The 17,218-nt window shown below is 37.0% G+C and overlaps 1 protein-coding gene across 10 annotated transcripts in view; it reads right to left on the bottom strand.

Annotated features, from left to right (window-relative positions):
* Nucleotides 1–17,218, bottom strand: part of EMSY (EMSY transcriptional repressor, BRCA2 interacting) — a 92,699-nt gene that overhangs the window by 37,344 nt on the left and 38,137 nt on the right. For all 10 annotated transcript variants that reach the window (XM_041730169.1, XM_041730165.1, XM_041730159.1 and 7 more), the window contains one exon: nt 13,426–13,680. In XM_041730169.1, the coding sequence (XP_041586103.1) occupies nt 13,426–13,680 (255 nt within the window). The remainder of the gene's footprint in view (nt 1–13,425; nt 13,681–17,218) is intronic.

Genomic DNA, 17,218 nt, shown 5'->3' with positions numbered 1-17,218 from the left:
TCTGGGATCCCTGGGTGGCGCAGCGGTTTGGCGCCTGCCTTTGGCCCAGGGCGCGATCCTGGAGACCCGGGATCGAATCCCACGTCGGGCTTCCGGTGCATGGAGCCTGCTTCTCCTCCCTCTGCCTGTGTCTCTGCCTCTCTCTCTCTCTCTGTGACTATCATAAATAAAATAAAATAAAATTCTTAAAAAAAAAAAAACCATTCTTCTTTAAAGTTCTCATCACCAGAAAAAAAAATTGTAACTGTGTGGTGATAAATGTAAACTAAACTTATTTGGGTGATTATTTTTAATATATACATATATCAAAACATTATGTTGTACATCTAAAACTAATACAATGTTATATGTCAATTATATCTCAATTAAAAATAAAAATCATTCCAGAGATCATTCTGACAAGAGAGCATGAGGAGCTCTGCTAATCTGCTAACCCAAATGGAACTAATAAAATGATAACTAATGAAAAGTTCTGGAAATAGTCCCAAGGACAAATGAAGAAATACCTATTCAAGAAAATGTAGAAAAATTCAGTAAGAAAGGAGAGATCTGTGATATTTAAACCAAAACTTGTCCCTCCTTACCCACTATGAGTGAAGGCAAAGACTCCTCTCCAGACTGCTGTAGTCAAAAACACAAGGTTTCCTCTTATTCCAGCTCCTTGTTGGAGGGCTTTCTTCTGAGGAGCAGCAGGACTTGAGCTTACCTCATCCTACCCCTAGAACATATTGCTAAGTCCCAGGCAAGTAATGTCAAGAAATGGGTATTCCCGTTTTCTGCCAAGCCCCCAACTTGTGAAACAAAGGGTATACTTTGGGCACAACACTATCAAAAAACTGGAGTCCTGGTCACCACTGCCCTGGCTTGTGAGGTGGTGGCTCTACCACTAGCAGTAGCAAGCCAAGAGGCTATCAGGCTGCTGCCCACCCTCCCACACCCTCCTTTATTGAGTGTTCAGCTTCTAGGGCAGGGGTGTTCTTCAGAGAGAAGCTTGCCACTGACCTTATACCCAGACCTCCAGAGCTGCGTAAGAGTAGAAACAGGTAATAAAACAGATAGTTTGTACTCTCTTCCCAAAGGAACTGTCTTCATTTTTAATGGAGCATGGAGAAATCCAAGCTCTCAAGAATAGTGGAGGATGAAAGGCAAATGGAAGAAGATTTATGGATTTAATGAAAAGACATTCAAGACAAAGGCCAGATGGCTCACAGGAGAGAACTGAGTACAAGGAAGCTGAGAGGAACCCTCCTGTGGTCGGAACAAATATACCTCTGAAACATTCCTTCAAAGAAGACAAAATTTGGACTAGTTTGTAGAGCAACTTATATATAACAATATCTAATATCTAATATCTAAAATATCAAGGGGTGCCTGACTGGCTTAGTTGGTAGAGCATGTGACTATCAATCTTAGGATTATGAGTTTAAGCACCATGTTGGGCATGGAGCCTACCTTAAAAAAAATAAGTAAACTAAGTAAAATATTAATACAGATATCTAAAATGTCCAATTCCAACAAAATACATGGAGGTGTGCGAAAAAAAAAAAACATGAAAATATGACCCATTGATGGGAAAAAAATGCAGGCAAGAGAAATTCCCTATTAGAGCAAATACATGTCAGATTTAACAACAAAATACTTCAAAGTAGCCATTATAAATATGTTCACAGAAGTACAGGAAAGCATGATTACAGAAGTAAAAGAAGTAATGACAATAAAGTTGCATCAAGTAGAGAATATTAATAAAGCAGTAGTAATTTAAAAAAAAAGAGCCAAAGGGAAAATCTGGAGTTAAAAAGTAAAATAACTGCAATAAAAAAAATTCACTAAAAGAGCTCAAGAGTAGATTTGAGCTGGCAGGAAAAAACAAAACAAATGTGAAAACAGAGCAACTGAGAGTATCCATCTGGAAAATGTTAAGAGAAAAAAGAATGAAGGAAAATGAACAGAACCTCAGAGAAATTTGGAACACTACTTAAGTGCCCAAACACATACGTAACAGAACGACCAAAAGAAAAGAACAGCATGAAAAGAGAAGAAATAGTCAGAAGAAACTGCTGAAAATGTCCTAAATTTATTGAAAAGCAGTAACTTCTACATCTAGGAAGCTCTATAAACTCCAAACAGAATAAATGCAAAGAGGGCACTTGGGTGGCTCAGTGGTTGAGTGACTGCCTTTTGCTCCAGGGTCCTGGGATACACTCCTGCATCAAGCTCCCCGGAGGGAGCCTGTCTCTCCCTCTGCCTATGTCTCTGCCTCTGTCTCTGTGTCTCTCATGAATTAAATAAATAAAATCTTAAAAAAAAAAAAAAAAAAAAGAGGGATCCCTGGGTGGCGCAGCGGTTTGGCGCCTGCCTTTGGCCCAGGGCGCGATCCTGGAGACCTGGGATCGAATCCCACATCGGGCTCCCGGTGCATGGAGCCTGCTTCTCCCTCTGCCTGTGTCTCTGCCTCTCTCTCTCTCTCTCTGTGTGACTATCATAAATAAAAAAAATTAAAAAAATAAAAGATTAAAAAAAAAAAAAGAATAAACAAAGAGATCTACCGATACATCATACTAAAAATGCTGTCAAAAGCAATGGAAAAAATCTTGAAAGTAACAAGAAAAAAAACAATTTATCACTTATATAAAGGAACTGCAGTAAGGTTAATAACTGACTCCTCAGCAGAAACTGTGGAGTTTAACAGGCATTAAGATAACTATTCCAAGTGTTCAAAGGAAAAATCTGCCAACCAAGAATCCAATATCCAGCAATGCTATCTTTTAGAAATGCAGGCAAAATAAAGACTTTATCAGATTAAAAAGAAAGGAATTAAAAAAATAAAAAGAAAAAGAAAGGAATTTGTTGCTAGTAACAATGTGTTGCCTTACAATAGATGCTAAAGGAAATTCTATGAAAAGAAGGAACAAGGGAGAAAACAATGATGTCCACTCTTGAAAGTTATACTCAATATTTTTCTAGAGGCTCTACTAAGAAAATTAGGCAAGAAAAATATATACATGGCATCCAGACTATAACAGCAGAAATCATCTCTATTTGCAGATGACATGATCTTTTTTTAAAAAATATAGAAAATCCTAAGAAATTCACCTAAAACTATCAGAACTAAAAAATGAGTTCAGCAAAGGTACAGGCTATCAAATCAACATAAAAATCAGCTGCAAAAAAATTTTTACAAATAAGTTGTAATTGTATAAATTAGCAACAATCCAAAAAATGAAATTAATAATTTCATTTACAGTAGCTTCAAAAAAATACTTAGGGGACGCCTGGGTAGCTCAGCAGTAGAGCGTCTGCTTTCAGCTTAGGTTGTAATCCCGGGTCTGAGGATCAAGTCCCACATCAGGTTCCCTGTGAGGAGCCTGCTTCTCTCTCTATGTCTCTGCCCCTTTCTCTGTGTCTCTCCTGAATAAATAAATACAATTTTTTAAAAAATGATACCAAGAAATGTATCAAACATTTCTAAACATCCTAAGTATTTAAGTATTTAAAAATACTTAGGAATAAATTTAACAAAAGAAGTGTAACATTTGGGATCCCTGGGTGGCACAGCGTTTTGGCGCCTGCCTTTGGCCCAGGGCGGGATCCTGGAGACCTGGGATCGAATCCCACGTTGGGCTTCCGGTGCATGGAGCCTGCTTCTCCCTCTGCCTGTGTCTCTGCCTCTCTCTCTCTCTCTCTGTGTGACTATCATAAAATAAAATTTAAAAAAAAAAAAAAGAAGTGTAACATTTACACTCTAGAAACCACACAACACTGTTGAAATAGATTAAAGATCTAAATAAATGGGAAAATATCTCATATTCATGGATCAAAAGATTTAACATTATTAAAATGGCAATACTCCTAAACTGACCTACAGATTCAATGCAATTCCTATTGGAATCTCAGTTGACTTCTTTACAGAAATTAATAAGCTGATTCCAAAATTCATATGAAAATGAAAGGGACTCAAATAGTCAAAACAATCTTTAAAAAATAGAACAAGATAATAGTAATTACACTTCCTGGTTTCAAAACATACTACAAATCAATGGTAACCAAAACAATGTGGCATTGGCATATGGACAGACATACAAATTAATGGAACAGAATTTAGAGTACAGAAACAAATCCACACATGCAGTCAACTGATTTTCAACAAGGTGCCAAGACCGGTCAATGGGGGGAATAGTAGTCTTTTCAACAAATCACACTGGAACAAATGGATAGCCATATGCAAAAGAGTTAAATGGGAAGTTTACTTCACATCATAACAAAATTAACTCAAAATAGATCAAAGACCTAAATTTTTAAGAGGTAAAACTATCAAACACTTTAAAAAAACACATAGAGATAAATCTTTATGATTAGGGATTTGGTAAAAATATTCTTAAATATGATATCAAAAGCACAAGCAACATCAGAAAAAAATAAATTGGACATCACCAAAATTAAAAACTTTTGTAACGGGACATCATCAAGAAAGTGAAAAGACAACCAAAAGAATAGCAGGAAATATGTGCATATCATGTATTTAATAAGGGTTTAAAACCTAAAACATAGAAACTAAAAAAAAATTTTACAACACAGTGATAAAAAGACATCCAATTTAAAAGTAGACAAAGGATATAAATAAATTTTTCTCCAAGGAGGATATAAAAAGGGCCAATAAGCACAGGAAAAGATGCTTGACATCCTTAGTTATCAGAGAAATGCAAATCAAAACCAGAATGAAATACCATTTCACACAAATGAAGAGGGCTAGAATCAAAAAGTCAGAGAATAACAAACGTTAGAAAGAATGCAGAGAGATTAGAACCCCATACACTAATGGAGATGTAAAATGGTACCATCATTTTGGAAAACAGTCTAGTAGTTTCTCAAACAATTATACATAGTAACCATACAACTGAGCAATTCCACTCCAAAGTATATATACAAGAGAACTGAATACCTAAAACTTACACATGAATGCTTTCCACAAAATATACTCATAAAAACCAACAGGTAGAAAAAACCCAAATGTAGATCAATGGACAAATGTATGAACATAATGTGAAGTATTATTTGGCCATAAAAAGGAATGAAGTACTAATACATGTATGAATTTTGAAAACATTGTTAAGTGAAAGAAACCGGTCACAAAAGACCACATATTATATGAGACCATTCATATGAAAATCCAGAATATAGAAATCCAGAGACAAAAAGTAGATCAGTGGTTGCCTAGGGCTGGAGAGGCTGTCACAGGGTATAGAGAATGAGAATTAAAGGTCACAGGGTTACTTTTCGAAGTGGTGAAATGTTCTAAAATCAACTGTGGTTGAAGGTCACACATATCTATGAATATACGAAACTCTACTGTACTATATACACTTTGTATGGGTTATGTGAATGGTATGTAAATTATATCTCAATAAAGCTTTTAAAAAAAATTCCAAGTATCTTAAAAGAATAAAACATTACAATTCTTTATTGAAAGCACATATAATATTAAACTAAAGCTTGACAAAGACTGTACACAAAAAAATTACAAATCAATTTCTCAAGACTATCAATTCCTTATCAATACCTCATACTGGGATAAACTGCAAAATATTTAAATGTAAAAAAATGTGAATTGTGACTAAAAATCTAGAAGCATTAAAGACTACACTGATAAATTCAACTATATAGCGATAAAAAATCAACATATTATAAGTCCCCATAAATAAAGTCAGCAACAAACAAACTGGGAAGAAAATCTCTGCAAATCATGAGATTTGCACAAAGGGCTTGCCAATTATCCTGATATAATAAAATTCTCGGGATGCCTGGGTGTCTCAGTGGTTGAACGTCTGCCTTCCGCTCAGGTCATGATCCCTGGGTTTCTGGGATCAAGTCCCGCATCAGGCTCCCCACAAGGAGCCTGCTTCTCCCTCTGCTTATGTCTCTGCATTTCTCTCTGTATCTCTCATGAGTAAACGAATAAAATCTTTAAAAAAAATTAAATAAATAAAATAAAATTCTCAGAAACTGATGAGAAAAATATCACAGTAGAAATATGGACAATGAATAAAACTGAACACAAAAAATGAAATACAAGGGTTCTGAAACATATACTAGTTGTTCAAACTCATTTCATATGAGAAATGAAATGAAATGAAAATAAAACAACATGGAGAAAAGACAAAAATTAACCACTGGGACTTCATGAAGATAAAAAGTTTTTGCACAGCAACGGAAACAGTCGACAAAACCAAAAGCAACATATAGAATGGGAGAAGATATTTGCAAATGACGCATCAGATAAAGGGCTAGTATCCTAAATCTATAAAGAATTTATCAAATTGAAACCCAAAGAACAAATAATCCAATCAAGAAATGGGCGGAAGACATGAAGAGACATTTCTCCAAAGACATACAAATGGCCAACAGACATGAAAAAATGCTCCAAATCACTCAGCATCAGGGAAATACTATCAAAACCACAATGAGATACTACCTCACACCAGTCAGAATGGCTAAAATGAACAAGTCAGGAAATGACAGATGTTGGCAAGGATGCGGAGAAAAGGGAACCCTCTTGTGCCGTTAGTGGGAATGCAAGCTGGTACAGCCACTCTGGAAACCAGTATGGAGGTTCCTCAAAAAGTTGAAAATAGAGCTACCCTATGACCCAGCAATTGCACTACTAGGGATTTACCCAAAGATACAAATGTAGTGATTCAAAGGGACACCTGTACCCCAATATTTATAGCAGCAATGTCCACAATAGCCAAACTATGGAAAGAGCCCAGATGTTCACTGAGAGATGAATGGATAAAGATCTGGTGTATGTGTGTGTGTGTATAGATATAGATACAGATACAGATACAGATACATAGATATGGAATACTACTCAGCCATCAAGAATAAAATGAAGTCTTGCCATTTGCAATGATGTGGATAGAATTAGAGGGTATTACGCCAAATGAAATTAAGTCAATCAGAGAAAGACAATTATCATATGATCTCACTCATCTATAAATTTAAGAAACAAAACAGAGGAACATAGGGGAAAAGAGGAAAAATAAAACAAGACAAAATCAGAGAGGGAGGGCAGCCTAGGTGGCTCAGCGGTTTAGTGCTGCCTTCAGCCCAGGGCGTGATCCTGGAGACCCGGGATCGAGTCCCATGTCGGGCTCCCTGCATGGAGTCTGTGTCTCCCTCTGCCTCTCTCTCTCTCTCCGTGTGTGTCTCTCATAAATAAATAAAATATTTTAAAAAAATCAGAGAGGGAGAGAAACTATAAGAGACTCTTAATCATAGGAAACAAACTGAGGGTTGGTGGAGGGGAAAGAGGTAGGGGAATGAGATAACAATGTGATGGACATTAAGGAGGGCATGTGATGTAATGAGCACTGGGTATTATATGCAACTGATGATTCAGTGACCTCTACCTCTGAAACCAATAATATAGTATATGTTAACTAATTGAATTTAAATTTTTTTAATTAAAAAAATTTTTTTAAATTTATTTATTCATGAGAGACAGAGAGAGAGAGAGAGAGGCAGAGACACAGGCAGAGGGAGAAGCAGGCTCCATGCAGGAAGCCTGATGCAGGACTTGATCACCGGACTCCAGGATCCCACCCTGGGCCAAAGGCAGGCACTAAACTGCTGAGCCACCCGGGCTGCCCGAATTTAAATGCTTTCTAAAAAGAAAAACTGATAAACAAGACTGAATCAAAATCTACTGTGAGAGAAAAACCTAGAGCTATTATTGGGATTTTATTAATAACATATTCCTCCTATAATTATGATGGTTAGAGTTCTTAAAGTAGTCATGAAACGAGACTCTACAACTGAGGAACTTAAGATGTATGGGAATAATAAGGTTAGAAAACTGAGGTTTTCAGTCAATCTAGAAAAGCTTTTATAAGTATTTTCACACAGAGTAAAAGAGAATCCAAGGATGCCTGGGTGGCTCAGCAGTTAAGCGTCTTCTTCTCGGAGTTCCTCGATCAAGTCCCGCATCAGGCTCCTGCATAGAGCCTGCTTATTATTGTTATTGTTATTATAATTATTTATTATTCATGAGTCTCTCATGACTAAATAAAACCTTAAAAAAAAGAATTCAAACAACACAATGAATATATAATATCATACAGGTTTTAATAGTCATATTAGATTTTGTATAATTAACCATACCTTGCTCACTAGAAATTTTTTAGTATCTCCCACCCCTGCTGTTCAAGAGATGATTAGGGATCCCTGGGTGGCGCAGCGGTTTGGCGCCTGCCTTTGGCCCAGGGCGCGATCTTGGAGACCCGGGATCAAATCCCACATCGGGCTCCCGGTGCATGGAGCCTGCTTCTCCCTCTGCCTATGTCTCTGCCTCTCTCTCTCTCTGTGACTATCATAAAATAAAAAAATAAAAAAAAAAAAAAACCTATAAGAGATGATTAAAAATTCATTTTTGGGATAAGACAAGCATTACCCTAATAACAAAACCAGTAAAGATATCAGAAAAAAAACTACTATAGGCCAATATTTCTAATGAACACAGAAGCAAAAATCTTCAACAACATACTAGCAAACTGAATCCAATAACATATTAACAAAATCATTTACCACCATCCAAGCAGGATTTGCTCCTGGTTTGCAAGGGTGATTCAACAGTTGTAAATCAACGTGATACATCACATGAATAAGAGAAAGGATAAGAACCATATAATCATTTCAGTAGATGCAGAAAAAGCATTTAAGTACAACAATCATTCATGATAAAAGCCTTCAACAAAGTACGTTTAGAGGGAACATACCTCAATATAATAAAGGCCATCTATGAAAAACCCACAGAAAAGATCATACTCAACAGGGAAAATCTGAGAGCTTTCCCACTAAGCTCAGGAACAAGACAAGGATGTCTACTCTCACCACTTTTATCCAACTTAGAACTGGAAGTCCTAGCCACAGCAATCAGAGAACAAAAAGAAAAAAAGGCATCTAAATTGGTAAGGAAGAAGTCAAACTTTAACTATTGGCAGATGACATGACACTATAGAGTAAACCTGAAAGACTAAAAAAAAAAAAAAAACCTGCTAGAACTAATAAATGAAGTCAGTAAATTCACAGGATACAAAATCAATGTACAGAAATCTGTTGCATTTCTATACACCAATAATGAACCGGCAAAAAAGAAATTAAGAAAACAATCCTATTTATAGTTGCCCCCAAAGCAATGAGGAATGAAACCAAAGAGGTAAAAGAGCTGTATTTTGAAAGCTGTACTCTGAATACAGTAAAACGCTAATCAAAGAAATTGAAGATGACACAAAGAAATGAGAAGATATTCTATGTTCATGGATTGAAAGAAAAAATATTGTTAAAACGTCTATACTACCCCAAAGTATTCTACACAATTAATGCAATCCCTAGCAAAATACCACTAGCACTTCCCACAGTGTTAGAACTCCTAAAATTGGTATGGAATCAAAAGGCCCCAAATAGCCAAAGCAATCTTGAAAAAGAAAAGCAAAGCTGGAGGCATTACAATTCCAGACTTCAAAGGTTATTTTTTTTTAAAGATTTATTTATTTATTTATGATAGACACACACAGAGAGAGAGGCAGAGACACAGGCAGAGGGAGAAGCAGGCCCCATGCCGGAAGCCCGACGCGGGACTTGATCCCGGGACTCCAGGATCGTGCCCTGGGCCAAAGGCAGGCACCAAACCGCTGAGCCACCCAGGGGTCCCCCTAGACTTCAAGTTATATCACAAAGCTATAGTTATCAAAGCAGTATGGAACTGGCATAAAAATAGACACGTAAATCAATGGAACAGAACAAAAAAATCCAAATATAAACTCACAATTAGTTGGTTAATTAACTTTTGACAACACAGGAAAGAATATCCTATGGGAAAAACTCTCTTGAAAAAATGGTATTGGGAAAACTGGACATTAACATGCAAAAGAATGAAACTGGACTACTTTGGGGCAACTGGGTGGCTCAGTTGGTTTACCATCTACCTTCAGCTCAGGTCATGATGATTCCAGAGTTCTGAGACGGAGCCCCATGTCAGGCCCCCTGCTCAGTGGGGAACCTGCTTTTCCCTCTGTCCCTCTGCTTATGCTCTGTCTCTCACTGGCTCTATCTCAAATAAATAAAATCTTAAAAAAAAAGAGAGAGAGATGGCAGCCCAGGTGGCTCAGCGGTTTAGCGCTGCCTTTGGCCCAGGGCCTGATTCTGGAGATCCAGGATGGAGTCCCATGTCAAGCTCCCTGCATGGAGCCTGCTCCTCCCTCTGCCTGTGTCTCTGCGTCTCTCTCTCTGTCTCTCTCTCTCTCTGAATTTCAGAAACAAATGAATGAATGAATAAAATCTTTAAAAAAAAAAAAAGAGGGAGGGAAAGAGAGAGAGAGAGGAAGGGAGGGAGGGAGAGGAGAGAAACTGGACCATTTTCTTACACCATACACAAAAATAAATTCAAATGGATTACAAACCTAAATGTGAGACCTGAAACTATAAAAATCCTAGAAGGGAAAACAGTAACTTTTCTGACATTGCCTCTAGCAACTTTTTTCCAGACATGTCTTCTGAGGCAAAGGAAACAATAAGCAAAAATAAACTTGGGAATTACGTCAAAAGAAAAAGCTTCTACATAGTGAAGGAAACATCAATAAAACTAAAAGGCAACCTACGAAATGGGAGAATATATTTGCAAATGACATATCTGATAAAGGGTTAATATCCAAACTATATAAAGAACTTATAAAACTCAACACCCAAAAAACAAATAATCCAATTTAAAAAATGGGCAGAAGACATGAACAAATACTCCTCCAAAGATGACATCCAGATGGCCAACAGGAATATGAAAAGATGCTCATCATCACCTATCCTCAAGGAAATGCAAATCCAAACTACAATGAGATATCACTTCACACCTGTCAGAATGGCTAACATCAAAACCACAAGAAACAACAGGTGATGGCAAGAATGTGAAGAAAAAGGAAGCCTCATGCACTGTTGGTGGCAATGCAAACTCGTGCAACCACCGTGGAAGACAGTATGGAGGTTACAAGGATTCTCAAAAAGTTAAAAACAGAACTACCCTATGAGCAACAATCTCGACTGATTTGAAGTGATAAAGGTACCCCTGGTGTTTACTGCATTATTTTCAATAGCTAAACTATGGAAGCAGCCAAGGTGTCTATAGATAGATGAATGAATAAGGAAGATGTGATACACACACACACACACACACACACACACGAATATTATTTGGCCATAATGAAAGATGAAATCTTGTCATTTAGAACAACATGAAGGGAGCTAGAGAATATAATGCTAAACAAAGTCAGTTGGAGAAAGACAAATACTGTAAGTTCACTGAAATGTGGAATTTAAGAAACAAAACAAATAAGCAAAGGGAAGAAGAGAGAGAGAGAGAAACTAAGAAACAGGCTCTTAGGGATGCCTGGGTGGCTCCCAGTTGGGTGCCTGCCTTTGGCTCAGGTCATGAAACCAGAATCCGGGATTGAGTCCCGCACTGGGCTCTCTTCAAGGAGCCTGCTTCTCCCTCTGCCTATGTCTCTGCTTCTCTTTTTCAGTCTGTGTCTCTCATGAATAAATAAATAAATCTTTAAATTAAAAAAAAAAAAAAAAGAAAAAGAAACAGACTCTTAACTACAGAGAACAAACTAATGGCTACCAGAGGAGAGGGGGATGGGGAGATGGGTGAAACAGGTAATGGTGATTAAGGAGTGTACTTGTGATGAGCTACCCAGTGATACAAGGGAATTATAGAATCACTGTATTATACACCTGAAACTAATATAACACTGTATGTTAAGTAACAAATTAAAATAAAAGCCGCAAAAATGGGGCAGCCCGGGTGGCTCAGCAGTTTAGCGCCGCCTTCAGCCCAGGGCGTGATCCTGGAGACCCAGGATCAAGTCCCACGTCGGGCTCCCTGCATGGAGCCTGCTCTCCCTCTGCCTGTGTCCCTGCCTCTCTCTCTGTGTGTCTCTCATGAATAAATAAAATCTTAAAAAAAAAAAAACTGCAAGAAAGAAAGAAATCCTGGCATTTCCAGTAACATGGATGGACCTTGAGGGCTTTCTGTTAAGTGAAATAAGTAAGACAGACAAAGACACATACTGTATAATCTCATTTACATGTAGAATCTTAAAAAAACAAATAAAAAAAGGATTCACAGATACAAAGAATATTGGTAGCTGTGAGAGGCCGAGGGTGGAGGGCTGGCCAAAATGGGTAAAGGTGGTCAAAAGGTATAACATTCCAGCTACAAAACAAATAAATCTTGAGCACATAACACAGTATGGTGACTATAGTTAACAATACTATATCAGAAAGTGGCTTACAGAATAAATCTTAAATATTCTCATTATAAGAAAAAAAATGTCTGACTATGTGTGATACTGGATGTTAACTAAGCTTACTGTAATCATTTTGAAATATATAAATAAATCATTATGTTGTACATCTATAAGTAATACAATGTTATATGTCAATCATTTCTCAAAAACTAAATAAAATGTTTCTATCAAAAAACAAAACCAAACAAGCTGAAAATGTCACCATCTTCCAAATGCTTCTTTTATCACCAATAAAAGTTCATATTCATTGAAGGAAGAAAAAATCCATTTTTATTTCTTAAAGATATTAAGTATATTAAGAGTCTTTTAAATTACCTTGTGTTTGAAACCCCATCCTACCTGCTTTTCTATTCAATACTTTTATGAATAGCTTCCACTGAGTGTCCTGCTTCCTCAGAAGCTGAAGATGACTTTTTTTTTTAAGATTTTGTTTATTTATTTATTTATTTGACAGAGAGAAGGTGAGAGAGCAAGTGCATAAAGCAGGAGGAACTGCAGAGAGAGAGAAAGAAGCAGGCTCCCCGCTGAGCAGGGAGCCCAAAGTGGGGCTTGGTCCCAGGACCACAGGATCATGACCTGATGATGGCAGACACTGAACCAACTGAGCCACTCAGATGTTTTCAATAAACTTCTAAATTATTATTCCACAAACTCCATCATTGTATACAGTGTCCTATAATCTTAGCACCTCTGCCCATACAGTTTTATGCCAAGTTCATAATATAGCATTCTAACACAAAACTCTCCAGAATAATTTTTCAACCGCTTACTTTCTATAACCCCAATCTGTCCAGAGTATAATTCTAAAACCTGTGTTTGCTTCCTTAGCTTCCTTATCTCCCTGGAGGATTCACTAAAAATAACTGCTCCTGCTGAGCAAATTGCTTTTTTCTCTCATTTCTATTCCAAAATTCCAGTTCTTTCTATATACGTATGTCCAACAGGAGGCTCTCAAAATATATTTTGGAATTGAAACTCTGTTGCTTGAGGAAACTGTATATCCATATATACTCAGTCTTCAGAGAAGTAGTGAATGGGAAAGAATTACATCTTGTAAATATTTTCCAGTTACCTGACTCCTGTTTGATTTGAATAGTAGGCTTGATACCAGGTGGCAAAGGAGATTGCTGAGGCTGTTGCTGATGAGATACTGGAGCAGGCTGCGCCACCTGTTGCTGGGTCTGTTGCTGCACTTGATGTAACTGCTGCTTAGGAGACTGTTGATGCTGCTTAGGAAACTGTGCAAGAATCTGAGTTGGGGCACCAACTAAACTTTTAGGAGAAGGAAGTCTGGTTGATGCCATTTTGATCGCTGATGTAGATACTCCTGCAGAAGAGTAAGAGGAAAAGAATTTAATAGTAAAGCATACTTTAATGCTACTTCTTATAGATGATGATAAAGACTAGGTAAATCAATAGAACCAATGATTGAGCACCTGTTAAATGTCATATATAATATGTGGTATTTTTTTTAAAAAATAATATGTGGTATTTTATATATTTGATATACAGTCCTCAAACTTTGCAAAGGAGGCATGATTGCTTTCATACTCAAAAAAATTGATTTTCCCTTGGAAAACAGAGTGGAAGCGATAAAATATCAGGAAGGATACGTCTCTCAATAAATTTCCTGTTAGGAATTATAGGTTTAATGTGAATAATATAAGAACAAAGCACACTAAATTTGAATCTTATTTGTAATCCATTTTTTAAAATATTACTTTTCAGGTTCCAGTACGTCAATTTAAACAAGGCATGAGAAAATATTTCACATTGAAACATTCATCTTTTGAACTATTCAGCATGGCAAAGTAGTTTTTTTAGATTTCATTTCTAATGATCTATAACTTAAAGTCATTTCTTGAGAACACTAACTGGGTCATTAAGTAATCTGTGGAAAATTACAAGTGGGCATACTTAATACATCCACAGCAAAACAATTCTGATGACATAAGGTATATTAAGACATTGCTTCTCAGGGCAATGCTAATACTAGCACTAGGTAAGGAGTACCAGTAACTTCCACTAAAGATGAATGAATTTGAAAGAAATTCTTCCCTCTCCCAGATATTTCATTGGTAATTTTCTTATAATTCTTCAACAACACAAACTATTTATCTGTAAATGATTTAATTTTCCTAACAACCTGAAATGTAACTCATCAACTTTTTGAGCCACTGCCAAAATGAGACTCATAAATTAATAGCCTAACTGTTAAATTCTTAGGCTATTTCATACCTTCTACTTCCACACCCCCATTATGACAATTACATTGTACTATAGAAAAAATTTTATTTTATTATTTTTTTAATGAAAAAATTTTAAATATCACATTCCTACATAAAATGTTTCTGGAGAATGATAAACACAGAAAAGAAACTTTAAGAATTCATCTGATTCCCAGGGCCTCGGTGCCTTCACCTGTTGAATTCTCCATGCCCTATAGATTCTCCCACCTCACCCAACCCTACCCCTCTGCAAATACTCGTATTTTAGTGACATGTGTATGTTATACTGCTAAGTTGTGCTGAACTAGATTATCTCAGGAGCCCCGTTATGCACCAACATTTTATGACTCAAGGAGTATAAAGTTTTTTACAAGGGAAAGATATTATTTTTAAACTATTTAAAAGTTTTCACCTTTATACTGAATTTATAATGAACTCCTGTATTAACTGAGATAAATTGTGCACATGGGAAATTCCCTCTGTTCTCCATGTAGGTTTTTATAGTAAAAGTATCTGATGTAAAAGCAGTCAGGTAACTTTAGAATCAGAACTAGGTTCAAGTCATGCCTTCAACACATAAACACATTAACAGTGGTATGATCTGACTGAAGTACTTAACCTGAGTATTTGTTCATTCAGTAAAAATTTCCTGAGCATATACTTTCCTGAGCTAGATCCTTGGGAACCTATACTGTATCCATGAAACAGTCCCTACCTTCAGAAGGGTTTCAAGAGAAGATAATCAAATAATTATTCAAATCTATTATTACAAATAGTAATGAAGGCTATTTTTGTTTTAACCAGTAAAAGGTCCTCTTCCTTTTGCCATTTGTTTCCCAAACAATTCAGCACTAAAGCTGTCAGCTGGTGCAAAGCAAGATGAGCAACTAGGCAGCTAAGCAGAAGAGTGGCTTAGCATGAAATGTCAGAGCCCACTGCAGAAACTGGGCTAGCACAGGAATCAGAGTAAGATGAGGAGGGGAGTCCATGGTGGAGAAACTCAGGGGACAGCATGCATATAGAGTTAGACCCCAAGTAAGAGAGAGGGGGTTCCATGACCATAAGCCACCTAACAGAGTCTCAAAACTTGAGCAGAGTATCCATTGGAAGAAATGGCTAAGGTAGTATCAGAATCCAAACTAAGTGAGAAGACCTTCTTGGTAGTAGGGCAGCCTGCCATGGGTGTCAAAGCTAAGAAGGGTGAGACTAGCATCCATGCAATAGGGTGATGTGAGGAGGGTGTCAGAAACAGGTGGGTGATGGAGGAGTCTGCAGGATGTCAGAGCCTGAGTGAAGAAGGCATCTGCATGGAGATGGCGGCAACAGCAACAACAGATTAGTTGCATTGTAGGGAACTGATAAGTAACTATATGAAAGATAATGGAATTTAGGTTTTTCGCTGTCAATGAAGGAAAAGGAGAAAACTAGAGTTGTTTAATTGAAATTAGATATATCAGTAGGAACCCACAGTTTTCGACATACAGAAATACAAATATAAATATGAGTGTGTATAGATGTACATGTGTGTGCATACATATATATACACACAAATGTAACATAGCAGTAGCATATCTAGCACCCAGATTCTAGCTAATTCTTACTTTCCACTAAAAGGAATTAGGGTTCGTCTGAAAAATGACTGATACCAGGGCTAGACTAGGAAAACTACAAGATGAAAGCTTGGTAAATATAAAAGACTTTTTACTCCTCTTTTGTTCTATCTTTAAAAGAAAATTGTTTAAAGCAAAAATAATAGCAATGCAACGTGGGGTTACAACATATAGAATTAAAAAGCAAGACAACCATAGTACAGGATGAGAGAGAGAAAATAGCAGTGTACTTATTCTAAGATTCTAACACAACATGGGAAGTGGTATTATTACTTCAAGACAGACTACTATAAATTAAAAATGTATAATGTAAGCTCTAGAGCTGAGTTCTAGGGCACCTTACTCCTAACCTCCATAGGTGGCAACTACTGGAGACATTTTTCATTGTCATGACAGAGCCTATGGCTACCAGTATCTGATCTAGGCATAGATCAGAACTGCTGTTAAACATCCTATAATGTGCAGGTTAGCCTCTCATGGCAAAGAATTATTCTGGCCCAAAACATCCATAACATGGAGGCTGAGACCCAACTCTAGAGCAACTAGTTATAAAGTATTAAAAAGGGCAGCCTCGGTGGCGCAGCAGGTTAGCGCCACCTGCAGCCTAGGGCTTGATCCTGGAGACCCTGGATCAAGTCCCACATCAGGCTCTCTGCATGGTGCCTCCTTCTCCCTCTGCCTGTGTCTCTGCCCCTCTCTCTCTCTCTCTCTCTCTCTCTCTCTCTGTCTCTATGAATAAATAAATAATCTAGCCATGCAACCAAAGAGATGCATTTTAAACACAAAGGATAGGCAGGTTAAAAGTAAAATGATGAAACAAGATATATAGTGCAAACAGTATAAGAAAGTTGGATGGCTACATTAGTATCAGAAAAGAAGATATTAAAACTAGAAGTATTACCAGAGAAAAAGAGCAATGCTTTACAAAAAGGAGGTGATTTCATCAAGAAGATACAAAAGTCAACCATACTTCAATAATAACAATTTTCTTAAAAAAGACAATAATCCTGAGGCACTTGGATGGCTC

The sequence above is a fragment of the Vulpes lagopus genome, chromosome 15, assembly GCF_018345385.1.
Source record: "Vulpes lagopus strain Blue_001 chromosome 15, ASM1834538v1, whole genome shotgun sequence".
Classification (NCBI taxonomy): Eukaryota; Metazoa; Chordata; class Mammalia; order Carnivora; family Canidae; genus Vulpes; species Vulpes lagopus.
This window is presented reverse-complemented; position numbering and strand designations above follow the sequence as displayed.